At 43.2% G+C, this 24,742-nt stretch overlaps 1 protein-coding gene across 1 annotated transcript in view; it reads right to left on the reverse strand.

Annotated features, from left to right (window-relative positions):
- vwa11 (von Willebrand factor A domain containing 11) overlaps nt 1–24,742 on the reverse strand; it is a gene marked incomplete at both ends in the record, with an annotated part of 85,010 nt that overhangs the window by 5,953 nt on the left and 54,315 nt on the right. The window contains 9 exons of the mRNA XM_084319256.1: nt 2,319–2,471; nt 3,191–3,320; nt 5,428–5,601; nt 13,376–13,492; nt 14,933–15,045; nt 21,482–21,651; nt 22,291–22,477; nt 23,533–23,661; nt 24,511–24,604. Of these exons, the coding sequence (XP_084175382.1) occupies nt 2,319–2,471; nt 3,191–3,320; nt 5,428–5,601; nt 13,376–13,492; nt 14,933–15,045; nt 21,482–21,651; nt 22,291–22,477; nt 23,533–23,661; nt 24,511–24,604 (1,267 nt within the window). The remainder of the gene's footprint in view (nt 1–2,318; nt 2,472–3,190; nt 3,321–5,427; nt 5,602–13,375; nt 13,493–14,932; nt 15,046–21,481; nt 21,652–22,290; nt 22,478–23,532; nt 23,662–24,510; nt 24,605–24,742) is intronic.

Below are 24,742 nucleotides of genomic sequence, written 5' to 3' on the forward strand. Positions count from 1 at the left end.
TGGCAGAATACTTTGTTTGTGAGGACAAAGGTATACAAAGAGGAGAGAACCATTTTAAATCGGGGAATGCCGGCTAGCAAGCTAGCTAGCTACTAACGTCATGTAAAAAACAATAACTTTATAAACTATACACAATATGTACAACGAAACAATGATTTACATTAGTATTTACTAGGGCTGATCCCTATTAGTCGAATAGTCGACTAACCGGTCGAAAGGAGCCGTAGTCGACTGCCAACCTCTTAGTCGAATAAAAAAAAAATTATTTGTTTTATTTATTTTTTGTATCATTCTTTCCAAAAGAAAAGACGCCTAGAAGCGTGGCTAACGCTAATGGCACGCATACCAGAGGCTAACTGCCTACGAAAACAGGCACAGAGGCACTGAAAGAGGATTTCACCCATCTAATGAACACACTACTAGACAAATATCAAGATGTATCCATCAGTGGACCAATTGCATGCTTTTGCAGAGGACAAGAAGCCTTCAGTCGACTCCTTCAGACATTAACACAATGGCGCCCGACCACGGATATATATACGTGTTTCGAATCCATGCTTAATGGACAGAAGGACGGATATATCCGTGGCAAGTTGTTTTAGCTTTTATTCCATTTTAATAACCTATTCAAGGTTGCCGAGCTGCACTGCAGATGTACCCTACTCTTTGAATTCGAGAAAGTGCATTACCGGCCAGATCCTCTTAGGGGCGCTATCGCGATAATGCAGTGTTCCCTGTGGCCGAAGTTGTCTTTTTTTTTTATCTCTAATGTAGTTTTCTACTCACCTGAAGCGATAGCTATTGTCTGTTGCATGGAATACGTTTTGGATCGCGGATTTCACTATGCAATAAGGGGATTTATCATCAGCCAATGGACATATCGATCTACCAGATGGCGATCGATAACGGGGAAATGCTCGGGGTGATCCAACCGGCTCATGGTAAGATCTTTTTCATGTAAATTACATGCTGATCGGGCCTTGTTATGATACTCAACCAGGCGATTAGCCTATGTGGCTACTTAGACGAACACGGTTATTCGTAATCAATAATAAGAAACGACGTCCCCCGCCCCCCCCACCCCCCCCTTTCATGCATACATGCTTGAGGATCGTGCTGATCATATGCAGTTTGAGTTTTAACTGTAGCTTATGTATAACGGAAATGCCATTGGATATAACGTTAGTAGCTATTAGCCCTTTATCTAGCCTTCCAGGAAATATACTAGACCAAATGCCGTATACCGCTTATATTCACGGCGCTATAAAATGAGAACTTTTTCTTTAAGCCATTTTGAAGGGACGGTTTATGGACTCAATTGACAATGAGAATGGACAGATAGCAATACTATAAAGTATAGATTTAGCTCTACAAACAGCCCCAAGTCTGTTTACATATGCTGGTCGTCTCTAGTGATATTAGACTCATCCCAGTGGCCGCCAATGTGTTAAGCACCCCCCACAGCCCAAATGGAATGATAAAAAAAATATATATATTATACTTTCTTTTTAAATTTATATATATATATTTTTTGTCAACTAATATTCGACTAACGGCAAATCTTGGCCAATCATAGTTGACTATCCAAATCCTTAGTCGGGGACAGCCCTAGTATTTACAGTGATTTAATATGCAGCAAAATAACGTTATAGGATTTAAATTATAAATACAAATATGGTAACGTGGTTGTGGCTTTTACAAATAGTGGTTATAGCTTTAGAGATAAATGGCTATGATCACTGGAGCACTAGTGTTGGGTGAAACAGATACTAGCCACAGATTCAGGGTCAGTTATTTTCCCATTGTACGAATTGCAGGAGGCTACGCTGTGGTGACGTCAGTCAGCAGCGCCAAATAGCAGTGTAATTTCCCAGCGAACGAAAACATAAACGTTGTTATTTTGCTACCTTTACGATTGATTGCGAATATTTTCATGTTGAGCTATAGATTGTGGATAAATACACACAGAAAGGTACACCATGCCAACGTTAATGCTTTATTTATCACGTGATATAGATTTCGCCACTCAAAACTATCACAGTGATCTCTGGATGCTTGCAATTATCTGTACATGTGATGGAGGAGTGCACAGTGCAGGATTGCAATTCAACAGAATTTCCATTAAATGTGGATATTTTAACCAAAACATGTATTTATTAACCAAAATTCTATTTGCACAATTTCCTAATTCCTTAGCTAACTTCCCATGGAAAATACCAGACCCTCTGCAACCACAGACACGAAAAAAGAAAAGAAAAATATAGAGTGACAGATAAATTGGAAGAGAGCAGATGGGCAGATACTACAGTATATCTCACCTGTGACTTTAACTGTGTAGGGTTTGTTGGACCTGATGTTGACCTGCCAAGTTCCTGCTTCGTGGGCAGCATTGAGACGCACTCTCATAAGGTTTCCCACTGTCTGAATGGTCCCCAGCTTCCCACTGACCTCGCTGTGGCCTTGGGTCACGCCTGGGAATGGCCAGGGTATGTTATTAGTCACTCTGGTATATTGTTAGTAATAATCAGATTGGTAGTAGGCTTAGCCATCATTGTATGTCATTAGCCATCAGGGAATAGTTATGTTAATCGTCATTTGCCCAATGCATGTGCAGGTGAAGGCATCTCTGTGAGTGCCCTTCTAGTTTAAGGGACTGTTATTAGCCATTATGGTATGCTATGTTATTAACCATCAGGGAATGTGAGTAGCCTTCAGGGTATGCTATTAATTCCCTTATATATATATATATTAAATATAAAACACTGAGCCAGTCCGCGGCACCATCTTGCTCCCTTTTATAATATCCTAGGTGTTTCTGTCCTCCATGACTAATTCCATCTATGAAATGACTTGGCAAATATGATTCTGATTCAAATTAGTTTATTAGCCATCAGGGAATGCCAGTAGCCTTCAGGGTATATTAGCCATTAGGGTATAATTATTAGCTATCAGGTGTTGTTTAGCCATCAGGGTATTTAATTTTAGCCACCAATAGCCATCAGGTTTTGTCATTAGCTATCAGGATATGTTCAGCCATCATGTCAGTAGCAATCATGTTGTGTCACAAACACAGAGGGAGGTCTAAACATATGTATCTTAATGTGAGCCTGAATAATTTGGAGAGTGTAGTGTTTCTACATGCTACAAACTATGCATACAAGTTCCAGTGTTTGTTGGCCACAGTGTTTACCTGCAGGGTTTGTCAGTGTGAAGGAAAGGGAGGTTCCTGTGATGTAAAGAGTGATGTTCTTCAGAGAGTAATCTAATGTGAAGGGGAAGGTCTCCGCCTTCAGGGTTCTAGCTCTCTGTAGAACTGTCACCTGAGGAGACAGAGGACAACATGGGGTTTCACAGGGTGATTTGATCTGGTGGTGGGCCTCAAAAACAACGATGACTCAGCCTATAGGGAGGAGGTCCAGCACCTGGCGGAGTGGTGTGCTGACAACAACCTGGCCCTCAATACCAAGAAAACCAAGGAGCTCATCGTGGACTTCAGAAAGACCAGACCAGCGCATTATGTCCCCGTCCACATCAAAGGGACAGAGGTTGAGTGTGTCTCCAGCTTCAAATTCGGAGTCCACATCTCCGAGGACCTTTCTTGGAACCTCAACACCTCAGCACTGGTCAAGAAGGCTCAAGAGTGCCTCTTCTTCCTGAGGAGACTGAGGAAAGCCCACCTGTCTCCTCAGATTCTGGGGAACCACCCAACGCATCACCGGTACATCACTCCCTGCTATTGAGTCTATCCATCACAAACAGTGTCTGAGGAAGGTACGCAGCATTGTCAAGGATACCTCTCATCCCAATCATGGACTGTTTTCCCTCCACGCCTCAGGAGACGCTACAGGAACCTCCACTCCAAGTCAAACAGACTCAGGAACAGCTTCTTTCCCTTAGCTGTCAACTCTCTGAACCACGTTGACAGCCCCCCGCCCCCTCCCTAGTCCCTACCATATAAACTCTGAACTCTGACTCCATTGCCTACACCCTATGGGCTCTGTTACCCATACTGTACGACTCTGAACTCTGTTGCCTATACTCAATTTATACCTACCTACTGCTTTCACTGTCTACAACTGCCCTACACTATAATCATAGTAACTAATTATAATAATCTTAACTACTGACCTCGTACTATAGTCTACCCATATACTCTGTATAATAGCATGTACAACAGTGCTGTATATACCACATATTTACATTTATATTTTCATATTTACTGGTATATATTTTATATATATATATCTGCTTTATAATAACAATACATTTGAATCTAATGTAACCTAGCTACATGTCTGTGTGACACTCTGCGGGTGTGTTGCGGAGGACCCAAGGGAGTGCAGTGTCGAATATGGTGCTATTTGGCCAGATTGTGGCACTATTAACAACAAACTACATTTTGGCCTGTAACTTAAAGGAGCACGTCAACTTTTGGGGAATTCGCTTATTTGCCGCCTACCCCAGAGTCAGACTAGACTAGAAGATAGGTACCCTTCTCATCTGTCAAAAGTAACAACATAAAAAAAAAAAAATTCCAACACCTCACCGGTACTATGGGAGGAGAAGTATTTTTATCAGTGGCTGGTGGAGGTCAGTGGTTGACTGGAGGGAGGGTTGTAATCCTGGCTGGGGGGAGGAAACCCAGACACAGAGGCAGCGATCGGGACTGCGCCGGCCTCTGCGCTCTAACAGCCATAACAACCCCAACTCCAGCCTTGGTGGCCCAGTAGCCACAGCCTCCCCAGCCAGCTCTGGGGCCAGCTCCACTACGGCGGTTCTCAGCTCTGGCAATGCTCCAGCAGTCTTTGTCAGCACAGCCAGCTCTGGGGCATCAGCAGCAGTTATCAGCAGCCCAGGAAGTAGGAGCTCCAACCCTGTAACCTGCATCTCAGCCCCAGCATCCCTGCTCCAGTCCTGTTCCTGGCCATTGCCCTTTGCACCCCCACCCTTGCCCCCTCTGTCCAAACAGGCCTGTTGCCTAGCCCCCTGTTTAGTTCCCTTCTCTAACCCCTAAGTCCCTCTCCCAGGCGGTATGGGGGGGGGGGGGGGGGTCCAGCATACCAAGGCACAGTCCACCTGCATCATGACTATAATCTTCTCTGCAAGCAGGAGAAGCTGAATGGTATTGAATGCACTCGAAAGGTAAAGAAATGTACGTGTGAGAGAGAGAGAGAGAGAGAGAGAGAGAGAGAGAGAGAGAGAGAGAGAAAGAGAGAGAGAGAGAGAGAGAAAGAGAAAGAGAAAGAGAGAGAGAGAGAGAGAGAGAGAGAGAGAGAGAGAGAGAGAGAGAGAGAGAGAGAGAGAGAGAGAGAGAGAGAGAGAGAGAGAGAGAGAGAGAGAGAAGTAGGGCTCTTAAAGCATTGCCATTCAAACATGTCACACTTAGAAAATTGTGTTCTGGGGAAATTTGGAGAAGTGAGGCCTTACCAAGGCAGAGGTGGAGGTGTCAAGGATAACATCGGTAGCCTGGGGCAGCTGCGACTTGGACACCTCGATGGCTTGGCCCCCAGAGGCCAGAGCCAGGTCTCTGTAGTCATTGAAGGAAGCAGCTCTAGGGGAACGACGGCGTCTTGTCCCGGCCTTCGTCATGAAGAAGGACACCTGCAGAAAGCAGAGGGGGGTGTAGGTGTGAGCGGGTTTAGGGTAAGAAGAGGATAAGTGGGTGATTGATTGATTGAATGAATGCGTGAGTGAGTGAGTGAGTGAGTGAGTGAGTGAGTGAGTGAGTGAGTGAGTGAGTGAGTGAGTGAGTGAGTGAGTGAGTGAGTGAGTGAGTGAGTGAGTGAGTGAGTGAGTGAGTGAGTGAGTGAGTAGAGTTAAATACTTCCCACCCAATCTTTCACCCACTTCCTCCTGGGAGTAGAGTTGGGTAACCAGGCATTTAATTAGCCTATGGAATGCAGCTATCTGTAATGCTAAATAGTTAGTTCTTAGAATAGTTAAAACCAGCTCATACCAATAGCATGAGTTGGACACAACACAAAGGAGACCAGACTGACTCAACGCATATGGGGCATGGCCGTAGTGAATTATCTGCACACCAGCAAAACATCCACCATGCTCATTGTGCAAGCTGCCACTGCACCAATATGAAATCATGGCAATATGCTTGGAAGCATGTTGATGCCAAAGTTGTAACATTGCCAATAAACAACTATAATCAACTAGGTAACCTAAGATATTTATGCATGACAACATCATTGGACAGCAATATGGTGCTGAATGCCTCACACCGCCTTGGCCATGCATTTTATGTCAAACAAAGCAAAAAAACCTCCTGTCCAAGCAAGCAGTATACAACCTGACCAGACCGGAGATCAAAGAGACAATTGAGTATTTATGGAAAGATGAGAGTCTAGACATGCGACTAGCTTGGCTGCAATGTTGGTGACAGATAATAAGTTCTGATTGTGTGTGACATTCAACATAGCCTACTGATGTAACTGATATTTTACACTGGTGAGTAGTAGTCAGGGCCGGATTAACGATTATAATTATTATTATTATTTTTTTTACTTTTTTTTTTTTTGGAGGCCCCTCGTCACTAGAGGCCCCAAATATTAGTTTATTTATTTTTGTACTTTAATAAAAAAAAAAAATTGGAGGCCCCTCGTCACATTTATTATTTTTTTTTTCTTATTTTGGAGATCGATGTCATACTGTGACACTGAAATGAAAACATATTTCATCAACTAAAATAATTAGTCAACAAAAATATTTCATCAACTAAAATATACAGTACGTCTGCAAGTGGCTAATCTTGAGTATTTTTTCTCCTCTTCATAAGAGTTTGAGGTTTTCCGTTTGAGGTAAAAACAGCAATAAAAAGTCAAAACTTGCATCTCCACATCCCAGCCCCGACGCCTGAATACTTTTACCAACGGATTTCCAGTTCCGCGTTCGCATTCTGCGCTCTGATTGGCCACTGACGTTTCTGGTAGCGCCAATCGTGTGACGCCTCTTTCTTTCACCGGTTAAGCTTAGGCACTCTTTCGAAGTTGGTTAAGGTTAGAGTTTGTCTTAGAGCAGGGCGATAGAACACCAGCCCTGATTCCATACTCTAACCTTAACCAACTTCGAAAGAGTCGCCTAAGAAACGTCAGTGGCCAATCAGATCGCAGAACGCGAACGCGGAACTGGAAATCCATTGGTAAAATAATAGACACAGCCCGACACGAATAAGGCAGATTGGGATCATTATTCATGACAGACAGCAGAGACCCGCTGGTGCTGATAGCGGATATCATCAAGCTCCCCCTAGTGACTAGGGGGCGTTATTTCTAAACCTAGCCGCATTTCTGGCAGACGCTCTCTGATTGGCACTGACTGACGCTCTTTGATTGGCTACTGACATGTTTGCCCAATCGAGTGACGAGCTGTGTCTTTGCCCATTTCCGCGTCGAACAGCCTGCAAACTACCTGGCATTCTATTGCCATGCTCTAAGACAAACTCTAACCTTAACCAACTTCGAAAGAGTGCCTAAGCTTAGCCGTCAAAATAACTTGCCGTCACGCTCTAAGACAAACTCTAACCTTAACCAACTTCAAAAGAGTGCCTAAGCTTAACCAGTGTAGAAACAGGCGTCGGCCAATCAGAGAGCGTCTTGCCAGAAATGCGGCTAGGTTTAGAAATAATGCGACTATTGCTGTATAGGTACTGCATATTCAAAAACATCATTCAGCAGTAATATAGAGGGGTGTACAGGTATATTCAGAATTAAGAGATTTGATAATTGCTGGGTCACTTCTTCCCAGAATATCTTAACTGGTGGGCAGTCCCAATACATGTGCATAAATGTCCCCTCGTCCCCATTTGTACATAAGGAGCCTTTGGAGTCTTGTTTAAGACCCATTCTGTTCAGTCTTATAGGAGTCAAGTAGTTAAGATTGATTTGTTGATGGTCCGGGTTCCTTGATGCAAGTCGAACATTTGCCCAGGCTTCTTGCCAATCAAAATCTTTTTCTAGGTCTGGTATATCCCTCCTCCAAACAGAGTCTAGGTGGAGGGTTTCATACGAAGCCGTTAGTAATTGATGATAAAAATCTGATACAAAACCTCTCGATGTCTCTCTTTCATAGAAAGATTTGTGGTATCTGTGGTGTGCAATTGGTATCCTTAATGGAACACCGTGAGTCTTCAAACACAACAATAATTGTGCGTAAAAAAGATATGTGGAACCGGTGAAATTAAATTTTTTTTCTATTTCATCATAGCTACAAATACCCTGTTTGTTGAAAACATCTCCTAATGTATGTATGCCTTGCTTTTCCCATCTAGGGAATCTTATAGGTCGTTTTCTAATCAGGAGTGCATTGTTATTGAATAAGGGAGTATGATTATGCCATTTATGTGGATTAGAATATTTTTTTTGTGTTTCACGCTATATCCGGATCGCATGTGTAATTATGGGGCCAAATTTCAGTTTGCATTGCTTAATTGATATTTTGGTGTATACTATGTCCTGCAGTCTCTGTGGTGCTACTATATTTACTTCTAAATTTCTCCAGGATACTGATGCTTGGGGTTCAAACCAGGTTGTCAGTGGTCTTAAAGTGTACGCCTTAAAATAGTGGAAAAAATTTGGGATTGCCATCCCTCCGTCGGCTTTGTTTCTCTGTGCGGTGGATCTTTTTATACGTGGTGGTTTGTTATTCCAAATAAATGTATATGCGGAAGAGTGTACAAATGGGGACGAGGGGACATTTATGCACATGTACTGGGACTGCCCACCAGTTAAAATATTCTGGAAAGAGGTGACCCAGCAATTATCAAATCTCTTAACTCTGAATATACCTGTACACCCCTCTGTACTACTGCTGAATGATGTTTTTGAGTATGCAGTACATCCACAGCTAAAGAGATTGGTTTTATCTGGTATTACAGTGGCTAAAAAACTGATAGCATCACGATGGTTTCAACCGGAAAAAATGTGCCGAAAGGTCTGGAGTCTTACATATCTCGATGTGATTTATCTAGAAATATCTACAGCAAGAATTTTGGGTCTCAATGAATCCAAATTGACAATGTGGTTAGAAGTGGTGGAGAGAATAAAAGCTAGCATTTAATGGTAGTGTCTGGTTAGGAGCGAAGGATAATGGATGGATTATTCATTGGGGGGTCCAGGGCAGGGGGTGCGAGCAAGAGCATATGTGTGTAGGGGAATAGATAGCAGGTATTAGGGGTATATCTTGTATAAGACATTTATCCAAACGGTGAGTTAACTGATGTACACTGTTTTACAATGCTTGTATATCTAATCGTGTGTTGTCATGTTTGTTTATGTGTTTGTTTAAAAAATAATAAAAAAATAAAATATAAAAAAAAGAAATAACGCGACTAAGGGCTTCCACTACACAATAGTAAAAAAAATAAAAGAGATACGAAAAAAAAATATATATAATCAGATCCTCATCCAGCGTTTACTTTCACAGCATCCATAGTGACTACTAGTATCATCTCATCTCTTCTCTATCTATTTTTATTAAATTTTTTGTATTGCAAAAAAAAATATGATTGATTGTTAATGTTGATAATGAGGGGTGAGAGACGTTGAGTCTACGTGACACTGACGTCCAGGGGTCACTGTCAGGTCAGGTCAGGTGACCACTGATCGCGAGAATTGCACTTGCAAGTTGATCAAGTAGGCTAAGACTCAAGTAGTACTGTATGATCATATGACACTCAAAAAACATGGATAAAAAAGTTAAACGGTGGGAAAGCGGAGCTGCTAAGTTAAAATCTAAACAGGAAAGGGACAGAAAGAGCGCGTTACTTCGGCAAAGCATACCAACTATCTCTACTTTTTTCACCCCGTCAGGTATTCTTTGAGAGTGTTTTTGAAAGTGGGTAGTGATTCACATTCCTTTACAGCTTTGGGTAGGGCGTTCCACATTGATGTGGCATAATTGCGAAACGTGTTTAGTCCCTTGTTTGAGCCGAATCTGGGTTTAACATGATTTGTGGAGCTCCCTCTGGTGTTGTGGTCGTGGTATTCACTGACCTTTGGGAAGTATTTTGACATGTACATGGGTACCTTGGTCGCGTAGTGTATCTTGTAGACCAGGCCCATTGCAAGTTGCTGTACTCTGTCGTCTACTCTAAACCATCCTAGGTTGTCAAAGTGGGCAGGGGTGATCAAAGTCCTTTTAGCTTGGCCCTCAGAGCCCACCACTTCTAAATATTCTATATATTTTTTAAAGTGACATATAAAAACGCCACTGTGCGTGCGTGCACGTGTATGTGTGTGTGGGGGGGCCTCCACAAGAATTTGGACCAGGGGCCTCTGAAGTCTTAATCTGGCCTGGCATGCCTTGCACTTCTATCTAGCCTCCAGTGCCATTCTTCTCCCTCTCGTGGCTCTCTCCCTCTCTATCTCTGACTTCAGGAATGGAGTCAGGCGTGCAGGAGTCCGGCTACCACAAATGTGTAATCTTCCCATCAATTAGCCCTGCCGTAAAGACCCGGTCCAGATTTCACCACTCTGCCAAATCGTAGACTCAGCAACACATTTCACCGTCCTGACTCCTGCTACTGTCTCCATGCTCCTGTCCTTAGCCTGCCCTGCCTTGCAGCCCCGGCTTTCAAGCCCAAGCCCCTTGTCTGGGAACTTTGCAGCCCCGGATTTCTAGCCCTGGCTCCCTATCAGGTCTGTCCTTCACCTGGACCTTTGCTCTAGCCCTTTGTGTTCTTTTAAACTGTTTTCTCCCTCTGTCTTCTCCCAGCCTTTGTCATTATATACACATTGCATTGCATTCAGTTTTTCTGCTTCCGTGTCTGTGTTCTGCTCTTGGGTTTATCTGTAAGCCGTGACAAGTAGTGGTTCAATAGGCTTTGTTAAGGGAACAGTTGGCGTACTGCAGTAGTCTGTTGACTGACTGATTTTCGCTGCTGCACCTTGGTTAGCCATACTGCATGATTAGGCTACTTTTAGTTAACTTTTATTTTTGGCTTCACCATTCATGGCTGATAATGTGCAGATGTATGGAATAGGCCTACAGCATTTATTGCAATACAAAAGTATATTTTATACAATGGCATGCAAATATATTGATTCTGATTGGCTGAAACAGTCAAGTTAGCTGTTGTTATTTCGTATAACACACTCCACGTGACCCCAGATCCCTCCCACAACCGAATTACTTTTTTTTCTCTTTTCTGAATGAATCTGAATGAGTCCGCCATAGATAGACAAATGGAAGTATGAATATCTTTTGAACGAATCCTCCAAAAAGATACAGTCAACTGGACTATGTTAGTTCGTTACACATATGTTGGATTATGGGGCGGCTGGGTGGCGCAGCGGATATTGCACTCGTCACCAACGCAAGAGACACCGGGTTCGACTCCGGCTGTCGGCGTTGCCTCCGGCTTCGGCCAGCCGTCATACTAACTCAATTGGCAGAGTTAGCGGATGGAAGTCGCTGGGTGGTAATCTGGACGTTGTGGACAGCGACTCCTACAGGTCGGTGGGGACGCCTGCACAGCAGAGACAGGAAATGGCGGGGTAGTGTGAGCCTCTCACACGTTACACCTCGCCAATGAGAGTCCGCGCTGGCAAGTGAAAAGATGTGACAGGCTGCCTCCTCGTGTATCGGAGGGGACACATGATGCAAGGCTTCTATCCTCCCTACAACCGGCCAGTGGGGGGCATATGCGAGCAACTTTCAAGACAGGGGAGGGAAGAATTGGCACAGTGGAATTGGGATGGGAGAAAAATAGAAAAAGAGAAAAAGTGGATACAAAAAAAACATATGTTGAATTATGTAATTGGTTTGTCATGACCCATTGTGAAACAAAAGAAAAATCGCGGACAAAAAGAATAAAAATAAAAATGGCCGTCGTTTTCTCTTTTTTTCCATTGGATCTACTATTGGATCTACTTTCTCTGTGGAAGGTTTTGTGAATAAATCTCCATTATGCTTCAATTACTGTGTGTTTATTGTATAGCAATAAGGTTGGGTGAATTGGGCCATTGTATAAAAGCATTACATCACTTGAAGTCGTGTGTTATACTCATTAGATCACGCCTAGGGGGGTCTAACGACCCTCCACTCTGCGTTGGGCCTAACAACAACCCCTAGGCATGATCTAATGAGTATAACACACTCCTGCGCGTGATAATGCTTAAATATATACCTAACCAGGAGAGACAAAATAGTTCAATATATATATATATATATATATATATATATATATATATATATATATATATATATATTATACTGTATACATATTGAGGAGAGACACGTTATACTCATCGGTGTTGGGGTGTCGAATAACTACAACTAATTTAATTGAATTACAAAAATAAATTAATTGCATAGATGCTTCTAAACATTTAATTGTGGCAGTTAAATCCAATGAGTTCAAGTTCAAGTTCAGGTTTGCTTGTATTTGTCACATATAAAGTACATGTACATTACAGTGAAATGCTTGGTTCTGTATGAGTCCCTGAGAATGTGCTTCATACAGTAAAAAAAAGTAAGTAAAAGAGGAATAAGTTCGAAGACTAATATACAATATACAAACTAAAGTACAACCTAAGTACAAAGTAAAGATGAAGACAATAGGTACAAAATGCAGACAATGAGGTACAACAAAAATTAAGAAAGGCAAGGTGCAAAATGCTAAATGAGGTATGGATGTAGTGCAAATATCTTTAATAAATAGATAAATATCTGTTGTCCGCCAGTTGTTGTTCAGTTCAGTTGTTGCTCTGTATGTATGTCCTGCCTTTTTAATAATGTTCCTTTGTGTTTTATTTTTATTTATTTGATTTTATCCCCCATCCCCTTTCCCCTAGGGGGCTTTTTACCCCCAAATAGGCCGTTATTGAAAATAAGAACTTGTTCTTAATTAACCTGCCTATTCAAATAAAGGTTTGATGATGATGATGGAAATATGATGTAGGGTTAACCCATTCACTGCCACACTACCAAAACGGTTAACCCTTTCACTGCCACAACACACAGCAGGTTAACCCTTTCACTGCCACACGACAGCCGGTTAACCCCGGCGACCGTCGGTTGTGTGATAGTAAAGGGTTAACCTTCTGTCGTATGGCAGTGAAAGGGTTAAAGTGTTTAAAGTGTCTAAAGTGAGTGTTAAGGTGAGTGTGTGCTCATGTCTCGTCTGATGGAAAGTGCTGCTTTAGCTCTATTTCAGTGTGCATTCATAAATGTGTGCAGTAAATACAAGTACATTTAACCATCATTTTCATATTTTAATCATTTGGATGCACAGATGAATCATTAATCATTGGATGAATCGATTACCAGGACATAAATAATCGTTAGTAACAACTCTTCTCATCATGGTATTGAGGATGTGATTTCTGTTGGCAACACAGTCCCTTGAATTGAAATGAGTGATTACCGTTGACTTGGTGCTCCGGATGAGAGCAACAATGGTGTCCTTGAGATCAATATCCTTTGCTATGGCATCAGTGAACACATAAATGTGGGAGGAGGCAGGGGCACCGGTCAAAGCCAACTAGAACAAGAGAGACAGGTGATGAAGTAACACACACTAGATTCCCTTTGTCATTTATGTATAATATTATATTATGTCTAAAAAATATATATTTTTGTATTATTTATTATTATAATGGATATTTGTTTATTTGTTTATTATATGGATCCCCATTAGTCTACACCCATGGGTGCAAGACTCTTCTTCCTGGGGTCCGAACACAAAAAATGCACGGCTAGAGAGAGTGTTTATAATTTTAGAGGGACATTAGCTTTAAAGCAACCTACGGTTAAAAGTATGTGCATTGCAGTTTGTGGGGTATCACTCTGGAATGGTCTGGATGCGAATATAAAATTAAGCAAAAATATCAATAAATGTAAAGGTAGCTATAAACAAGCACTTATGGACACATATAAGAGAGAGGAGCTTGAGCAGTAATGTGACTGCCTATTATTTTTTCTCATTTGAATATTTGGATATATAAAAAACTGTACTTTTATTTAATTTTTTATTTGTTATATTATTTAAATTTTTATTAAATTACAATGTCAAATATTGTAAGGAAGGGGCAGGGCTTGATAAGTTGTTTTACTTCCCCCTGTTCCTTCTCGAACACTTATTGTATGGAAATAGTCTTTGACTATTTACCTTTTTGTTTTTTAAACTTGTTTTATGTTTCTATGTTCGAGACAAATAAAAAATCTAATCAAATAACTTACAACATTGGAGTAATAACAAAACAATAAAAACATAAGAAACACTTTAGCTTAAGTACAAAATCACAACACAAAAAGGCTCCAACCCCAATTACAATACTAACTAAATGAATCAATAACTCAACTGTATTTCATTATTCAATGAAAAACAGCGTTTTTCAACTTTTTCTTAAAAGTACATTTGTTGCTGATAATCATTATCTTCACAGGTATACAATTCCAGTATGCAACACTCTATACATTACGGTTCTCATAAGTGCATTTGTTCTTGGTAGAGGTAGAGTAAAATGAAGACCCAAGGCGTGTCTGGTGACATAGCATGTCTAGTATTGGTGGGTTGTAGTTCTGACCACAAAGACTTTTATAAATATTAAACACATTTTTTACAAAATATATATATATATATATTAATAATAATAATAATAATAATAATAATAATAATAATAATAATAATAATAATAATAATAATAATAATAATAATAATAATAATAATAATAATAATAATAATAATAATAATAATAATAATAATAATAATAATAATAATAATAATACTAATAATAATAATAATAATAATACATTTTATTTGTATAGCGCTTTTCAAGAACCCAACGACGCTGACAATAAGCAAAACAAATGAACAACAAAAGTACCAAAAGTAAATAAATCTGCTGTTGGACAATGATATCTAATCAATTGAATTGAAAACTCTGCCTGGACTGGAGAATAAAATGGTCAGTCACTCTACCTGCAGCCCTGATAGGCACATTTCAGGAAGATCACCGCCCGCCGTTGCCTTCAGCTTGGAGATCTCTGTCTTCATTACATCTGGGTCTGTTGTCTTTATAATAGGTCCAAAGACTGTAAAGATTTTAATTTCAAAATAAGATAATAATAATAGCTTGGATTTATGTAGCGCCTTTCATGACAAAGCAACAAAAAGACATACAAACATAATCAGAAAAAAATAGTAACAATGATGGACAGGGAGACAACTAGATAGGCTGAGGAATGAACACTTTCATATGAACACACACACACACACACGCACGCACGCACGCACGCACTTACGCACGCACACACACACACACACACACACACACACACACACACACACACACACACACACACACACACACACACACACACACACACACACACACACACACACACACACACACACACACACACACACACACACTCGCACGCACACACACACACACACACACATGATTTGGATTTGGATTGATTGACAGACCAGCAGTTCTGTGCAGGCCTGTGTACCACAGACCACTGCATCTGTTCTAGATGAAGAGGATTTACAGTGAGTTAGGACAGTGTAATCTCTAACTCACTCACCACTAGCCAGCTACTCTATAGCATTGTAGTGCTACAAAAGATTAGGATTGACTTGGGATCAAAGTGCATTACTGAAAGCAGCTGGAGTGGAGAGAGCATGACCAGGGGGATCTAGCTAGTAGCGTGCTGTATGTGACTAAAGGTGGGGGCACTTTAACAGACACACTAACTTACGGGATATTCCACTGTAGTAGAAGTTGTCAAAATTCACCAGTCTTACCTGTATCTAAGGTAAGCTAGTGACCACTGCTGTCCCTGCCATCTGCTGCCAATACCACCATACATCCCAGTTATCAGGCTCCTCATTCACTTCCATTCATTTTGAGGACAGATATTTTTCTGTCAAAGGGCTAATGTTGCCATTTTCAAATTATCAGTCAGTGAACACTTTTTCCCTTGAGGTGCAGTTTGACAGTAGTAGTTTGAATGTTTTAGTAAAATGTTTAGAATATTTCTTCCAACAAGGCAACATGTAACCATGAGTAACTACTCCCTGAACATTCCATGCAAGGCAAAGATGCGGCACGGTGGCATAGTGGTAACACTGTCGCCTCACAGCAAGAAGGTCCAGGGTTCAATTCCCGCTTGGGGACCAGGTTTCCGCGATGCCAGGTACCCAGGTGGGTGATCTCCCAGGCCTTTCTGTGTGGAGTTTGCATGTTCTCCCCGTGTTCGCAACGCCCCCCCCCCCCCCCCCCCCCCCCCCCGATAAGAGAAACCCAATGGAAAAAACATGCACAACAACAGATCGCTAACGCTGTGTCCGTGACGAAGATGGGCAGGAGCACATGGATGGTCCCCGGGCGTGGCTCACGCCACAGCCCTCGTCTGCTCCCGGCTGCCCTTGGGGGGAAGGACAATGGGATGGGTTAAGCGCAGAGGAGTATCGCATCGGCGATCCTAAAAAGACAATGCTTGCGTGTGTGTTCCGGTGTGTGTGTGTTAAAAACGAACCACTGTGTGTGCCGCTAAAACATTGAGGGCTAGATCCACAAAGAATGGATTGCACGGTGCTAGTTGCACCCTTATTTACAATTCAGTATGAATTGAAAATGGGGGACCCTGATGTAAACAAGACGAAAGTCTTTCTCTGGTCTGCATCCCCCTAACAATTGTGTGTATTGAGCCGTACTGTATTGTACCCATTCTGCAATCTGTTAATAAACATTTTATTCAATCAATCATCGCACAGATTGATTGATTGAATGAACATTTTATTAACAGGGCCCTTCCCCCCACTAGTACGCCGCCTGGCACACTGACCCTGCAACACAGGCAGTCAGCATGGCCGTAACTTGAAGCACTCAAAAGGCTAACCATAACAGAAGCAGGCAGCGCACCGGGGAGACGACCCCAGAGGGGTCGATCCCTTAAACCAGGCAGCAGGCTTTAGACCCGAGCCTGGAGCACTGCGGACGAGACAGGCGCCAAAGGGGTCAACTGAAAACAGCACCCCGGCGGAAGGGGCGTATGCTGGCATTGTTGCGCACCATGACAAAGCCTCCACCAAAACCCCCCACCCAGAGGGGTCGAGGCAGAGAAGGCTGACACAATTGGCAGACGTCATGAACGTGCAGGGGCACACTCAACCGGGTAACCCGGGAGTTGACTCTGCTCCAACACACCAGGGAATCAACCACCCTCTTGGTACCACAGGCGGTGGTTGTTCCTATAACCCCTCAAGAAAAAACTCCAAAACACACCTGCGGGTATACACCGGCTACACCGCAGTACAAGTGTTTCAGTTTTCAAAAAAGGGTTATTCCAGGCCTACGGGTCGACGAAACACAACTTCCGACCGGGCCTGGCGGCTCGGGAAGCACACAGGGCTACCATAGGAGGTCCAGAAGACCACCCCAACAGCCCCCTCTTCGCCATGCGTGAGAGAGGAGCGAAAAGAATGGAGAACCAGCCCCTTTATGATAGCGCAGGGTACAACATGTACCCAACAAAGGGTCTCCATAACGCCCAACCCTGTGACACCCGGGCCGACCCGGCATTTTTCCCCCCGAAAAAAGCACAAGTCCCTCAGGGTACCAGAACAGCAGATCTGCGTCCCCGGCGGACAACAGGTTAACTGACCTGGACCAGCGCGACCAGAACCAGTCCCGTGCCCTAACCACGCCGACATCCCCACTCCAGGAGAGGGGGTAGGCATGCGTGTCGATCTAAAACATGAAAAGAGGGCGCCACCCAGACGGTCCCATTTGTACCGCGCTCAGTGGCCCACCCCAAGGGCGTGAGACCCCTCTACCTATGTTCTGATCTATTCTGTTAACATCCCCCAGATATGAACGAGAATCCGTCGAGACCCAGTAACAGGCGCTCGGAAGAGGAAAAAATCCCCCATTCCAGTTGCCCTATAAAAACGCTGTTTTAATAACGAGCAACCAAGGCGTACTAGCCTCCTGCGTGATTCTTATCAGAAAACACCCCAAGCCAGCACTATGTACGCGTCGAGACCCAAACACATCAATGGATAGTCTAACCAGACACCAGACATTGGTCCTTCAAGTCGCCTGGGAGAACGACAAGGAGTTGTCGTGCTTCATATTCTTCACTCTTTTTATTATTAAAAAGAAAGAAACACAGACTGACATGAATCCCACGTGACGCGGCCGAGGGTAAACATTTTTACATTCTTACATCCCGCCACCCTCACCACAGAGAGGAGACGGGAATCCTCAGAGAGACTTCCCACGCGAGCTGTATAGATTGAAAAGAAATATTGCAACATTGAGCTATGTAACACTTGGGTTAGGGTTCTCCGAGGAGGAGGCACTGAACCAATACACACTCAATAATCGAATTGAATCGAATACACACACAATAGAGCAGAACTCCTTTTTGAAGTTCTACTCACCTTGACAATCTGAGGAGGAGGCTCTGAAACTCTGAGGAGGCTCCCTCACTGGGAAGGAGAGTCCGAACTCACAGAAGGTACTTCTCCCTGAGGAGGAGCTTCGTGAGGAGGAGCTCTGACAACTCCCTGAAACAGATCCATAACATGGACCTGAACAACTCACCGAAGTCTTACCAATAGAGACACGCTCAGTGACGTACTCTATGGCGGGGACATTTCCGCGGTGCACACGCCCAATTTTTAAGGGCGTGGGACCAGGAAACTCCCCCCCCCCCCCCCCCACCCTGTAACGTGCCGAACAGCAACGTGACAGGAACCTTGAAGGACAGGGGCTTTTAACCCCTGACCAATCAGAAAAGGGGAGGACAGGATTACCAGTTCACCCCTTTACGACCCCTCACCCCTGATACGATGTAATGACAAAGTAGAGCATGACAGTCATAGCATGCTACATGAAGCATCTAACAGCTTCACATAGCTCATGTGCTAACCTGCTATCTGAGTTTTACTAAGGAAAAACACAGAACAGAGAGGGCCCCTTTAAGAGCCCCGGTCCAGACTTACACATGTGCTTCTGTGGGCCAAACCTAACCCAGTTGTAGATCACAACGACACACACAACCCTTCATCACAACAAAAAATGGCAAAAGTACACTCTTACTACAGAGGAACGCCGTTTTTCATAACGAGAGAAGACACAAGTCCTTGATTATGTAATGGCCACAGACCTTGCTAAGCACACATGATAAGTGACCAAACAACCTTTTCTTTAGGAAAATTCGTTTCTCAAGCGGAAGCACAACCCCAGCAACTTAAGCTGAGGGTTACATCGTATCCCCACAAACACAGTGACACAATATATTGTAAACAAACATGTCTGAGAGGAGGGGGGGGAGGCCCCAGGGAAACCGGGGGATCACCCCTCCTATCTTACCCTTGATACGACCAAGGTGAACAGGCACCCCTGTTAATATGTGAACATGCTGTTCATTGTCATCACAGGCTGAGAAAAAGATTCATTCCTCAATCACATGTCACTAAGCATAGCTTCACAGGTTAACTAACCCTCTTAGTTGTGAGTTCACCCACGTTACAACATTACATGAACACACATGTTCTCATCACAACTAACCAGTTCATTTTCACACATGTAAAAAACAACGCCGATTTACTATGGAGAGAGAAGCTATACCAGTGACAAGACAATTCACACACAACATGCGTCGTATCCTCAATGTATTGCCGCAACACATGTTTTGGAAACATCGTTATTACAAAACATTTAGAAGGGAAGAAAAGAAGAAGTGTTTAAAGTCAGAGTGTTTAAGGCATGTTATAGTCACAGTAACGTTTCAACAGTGTAGCATTACATCCGACTGATAGCAACAAGCTAACGTTTACTAGCCTAGTAAACACAACGAGCTAGCGCTGCAGCTAACAGCTGACTGGCTAACACAGTAGGCCACAAACTAGCACGCCAGCTAAGCAGCTATCACCTGAACTGTACACAACGACATAACAAGCCACACTTCAGACAGGCCGCTGTCCAAGTCCCTCCCCATCCTAAGAGGGAAGAGAAAAAGAAATGTCAAACACAGTTTTCAACTGTGATTTACCAGACATACAGCGGACCGGCACAATTCCCATACGGGCTGCAGCCGACTTGAGCATGGAACTCCCGATAATGAAGATCCATGCCCACTTTTCCTCGTGCTTTAGGGTGTACTTCCACATTCATGTGAAAGATGGGGCCTGCACGGGACAGAGAAGCATCCACTCGTCCAGAGAATCCCGGGTTTTAACCAGGTCTCGGTCGCGGCCCACTAGGTTGACCATCATGGGCGTCAGACCAAGATCCTCCGTCCGCCACTTAAGAAGCCGAGCAGAGGACCCCAGTCCGGGGTCGGCTTTCGTAAAATTGTCAGCTAACCCCCATAGCGTTAACAGACAACTAGCGCTCGCAAGCAAAACAGTACTCACCCAACACGGAAGCAACCCAGTTTCTCACAACAGCCGGTGCCTCCCACAGTCCAGCTGTATGACCGGAGGGTCAATACCCATCCAGCCGCAGCAAGGAGGACTGCAGTTGGGGAGTATATCAGCGGTGCGAGCCCCTAATACGAAAAAGCCGGTGGAGGTCAGAATGATCATCATCTTCCAGACACTCCAGTGACGAAGACAATATCGCCGTATTTTCTCGAAAATAGTGAGAGAGAAAATAAAGATATAATGTCAACGTATCTTCCCGTCTTCTGTTTTCCTCTCAACTTTCTTCTCGTCAAGTGGGGTATATACCAGGCACTTCCTTGTGGTGAAAGTGAAGAAGGAGGCCAGTAGGTGACCACACACCTGCTTATGAAGGTAAGCGGATAGGGGTGTGGCCAGACGGATGTCGGTATGTAAAGGTACATTGTGGATTTTTATTCAGTGCTGTGCACGAAGTGAGGTTAGTGCAGAATGACGCTGAGCGGAAGCCAGTATGAAATACAACTTAACAGGGTCTGATGGATACTAGAGATCTTAACAGGGTCTGATTGATACTAGAGATCTTAACAATGTCTGATTGATACTAGAAATCTTAACAGAGTCTGATGGTTACTAGAGAACTTAACATGGTCTGTTGGATAATAGATAACTTAACAGAGTCTGATTGATACTAGATCACTTAACAGGGTCTGATTGATACTAGATATCTTAACAGGGTCTGATTGATACTAGAGATCTTAACATGGTCTGATTGATACTAGAGATCTTAACAGAGTCTGATGGTTACTAGAGATCTTAACAGAGTCTGTTGGATACTAGAGATCTTAACAGAGTCTGTTGGATACTAGGTAACTTAACAGGGTCTGTTGGATACTAGATAACTTAACAAGGTCTGATTGATACTAGATAACTTAACAGGGTCTGATGGATACTAGAGATCTTAACAAGGTCTGATTGATACTAGAGATCTTAACAGGGTCTGATGGATACTAGAGATCTTAACAGGGTCTGATTGATACTAGAGATCTTAACAGGGTCTGATTGATAGTAGAGATCTTAACAAGGTCTGATTGATACTAGAGATCTTACAAGGGTCATTGAAGGGGACCAGGATGTAAAGGGAGGGCTCGTCCTGTGTTCCCTTCTTGCCATCAATGATTTCATAAACAACCCTCCTGGCCTCGATGATGTCATCGGACATACTCCCTGTGGTGTCGATGACGAAACATATGACAGGTGAACGAGCAATCCCCACCATTCTGGGATAGAGAGACAAGACAAAAACGGTTTATTACCTAACCTGCATTTTTACTTCTGGAGAGTAACTAGTGCTAATGCTAGTCAGTGACAGCCAGGTCTGTAAATTGTCAAAAGTATAAACACTTTATAATTAGCTGGCCATCACCTCTCCTTCACTACCTTGTGTGCATGTGCACACACACACACACACACACACACACACACACACACACACACACACACACACACACACACACACCACACATGCAGCAACCGCTAAAACAATCACTTTTAAACAAAATGTCACTTTAAAAAATAGAATCTTTAGAAACACTTTAAAAGAAGGAGGTACTGTATAGTTTAGATACATTAAGAGTTAACATTGTAAATTGTATATTGCATAGTAGTGTATATAAGAACCAGTTTCTCAGGAACCTAGTATGTATTTCTTTTACCATGCATATCTTGTGTCTTATCTATTTATTAATTTTTTCTATGCCTATTTTTTTCTATGCCTATTTTATTCTATTTTATTATTGTATTTTGCACAATCAATGCGGGCATGACCACCCGCATTGCACTGTATGCCCTGGTATCTATGTGACAAATAAACCTCTTGATTCTTGATTCTTGATTCTTGATGTGCTGTCACATTGTACCTCAGGAAGTCCTTGTCCCCAGCAGCACCGCGGATGTCCTCCAGCAGCTGGCGGCTGGCACTGACGGCCGCATTGACGGCGGCCACGTGGAGGGCCGCGTTGTCTGAGCGACGCTCGTCCTTGCTGATGCCACCGCGAGGGACCACTGTACTGGTCATGTCAGCTGCTCCTCCGTGGCTGCATTTACCTTGGAGGTTGGACACGTGAGGGTGAGGCCATTTCAGACACGGATGAGATTAGGGGTGTAACGGTACACAAAAACCACGGTACGGTATGTCACTTTTCGGTACGGGTTTTCGGTACAGTGGGGGGTGTTCCACTCAGGGGTGATGTAGTGTGCAGTAACTAATTGTACTTGTAGGGCTGTCAACGAATATTCTATATTGAAATTAATAATTGATAAATAAAAAATAAAGAAATTATTATATTAGATTGTGGAAAAAACAGCCCCTGGTGGGCGGTTGTTAGTGGTTAACATACCGTTGTATTCGTCCGGTACACAGCCATACTGAGCGGTTCTGTACGGTTCAGTACGGTTTGGTACAGATACGCGTACCTTTACACCCCTAGATGAGATGCACCATCACTTCGTCATTGCCGAAACACCAATTCTGAGTCTTAAACCTCAGCATCTCAGCCGATTGCCCAGGGAGTCTCTCTGGATTGTCCTGACACACTCCCTGGGATATCTGTGCACGAGCCGGTTGGGGAGTAGGTGCGTAAAAGTGACTATAGCTTGGCCGAGAAAGTGCCGATCGACTTGGGATTGGTCTCTCCGTGTTCAGGAGCATATAAAAAAGTATATTGGATCATGTCTCCAGCACCCCCACAGCCGTAGCTACAACTACGTACGTCAAGGCTCTCATCAACATTCATTAATTTTATCCCCCCGCGCTCTCCCATGAGCTGAAAATACTGGAAGTGTTGCGGTGGTCTATTGTATTGGAGTGAAAATTAGGCAAATCACACAACATCATCTGGATGGATAGATAGCAAGGGGGGAAATATGTTTTTTATTTTTATTTTGGGTGAACCGCCACTTTAAACCAGTGTAGGCGTCAAGTGGTGGGCAGTGGAACTCTGGGATATGCAGTTTGAAAACCACACTGATGTTACTTACCACCGGTCGCCAAATCCATCAAACAAGTCAATAGTCAGGATTAACACTTTGGACTTTGTTTACTTTATTATGTTAGGATTGTGGTATTTTATACCTGGGTATTGCAGGTATGGTGTTGATACCTTGGGGTTTGGCAGCAAAGAAGATGTCCATGTAGCCGGAGGTGAGTTTCTTTTCTTTCAAGATGTTGGGAAGAATTGGGTTGGGGCAAGTCCCACTGGAACAGTCCTTGCAGGTGGCAGTGTCAACATCTACACAACCCAAACAGTGGATACACATGATGCAACTATGTTTTGGACAAGGTCTTGTACATAGAAATTGAATGGATAGAACAGCCATTCTAATTCAGATTTACTTTACTTAAAGGAACACGCCAACATTTTGTGAAATTAGCTTATCGTCTTTTCCAGAGAGAGACAAGAAGATAGATACCAGTTTCCTCTCTGTGCGTTCAGTAGAAAGCTATATTGGCTGCATGTTAGCCTAGCTTAGCACAATGAATGGAAGCGGACATGACCGGTTAGCCTTTGGGAGAGGTGTTAGTTGGACAATGCCTAGGCTAACCGGTCATGTCCGCTTCCATTCATTGTGCTAAGCTAACAGTAGGCTAACATGCAGCCAGATAGCTTTCTACTAAACACACAGAGAGGAAACTGGTATCTATCTTCTTGTCTCTCTCTGGATAAGACGATAAGCTAATTTCACAAAATGTTGGCATGTTCCTTTAAAGTTAAAGGATCAATAGGTGGCTGCCGATTTTTGGCAACATTTTAGATTTCTTATTATATCTCGACAGTAATCGATAGTACTCAATAAAGTAAGACCATTCCGGTAAGGGGCAGGACCTAAAACAACAACATCCAATAAAACGAATGACCAAAGGACAGCCTTTTCCCGCTGAAGAGAGAGAAATAGAGACAGGGCTAAATCCACAAAGAATGGATTGCACGGTGCTAGTTGCACCCTACTTACAATTCATTATAAATTGAAAATTGATTGAAACTTTTATTAACAGATTGTAGAATCTCTCTCTCTCTCTCTCTCTCTCTCTCTCTCTCTCTCTCTCTCTCTCTCTCTCTCTCTCTCTCTCTCTAACACACCTGCCAGGTTCTCCAGTGGAAGGTCTGGACGAATGAGGTTGATGTATGGATCTGTGTATCCCAGCTCCACCCAGTTACTGTGGCTGTAGAAGTCCTGAGTGCAGTGCATGCACCAAGCACACACACACACACACACACACACACACACACACACACACACACACACGCACGCACGCACGCACGCACGCACGCAAGCACGCATGCTCACACACACACACACACACACACACAC

Source organism: Notolepis coatsorum (assembly GCF_963971535.1).
Source record: "Notolepis coatsorum genome assembly, chromosome: 7".
In the NCBI taxonomy this organism is placed as follows: domain Eukaryota; kingdom Metazoa; phylum Chordata; class Actinopteri; order Aulopiformes; family Paralepididae; genus Notolepis; species Notolepis coatsorum.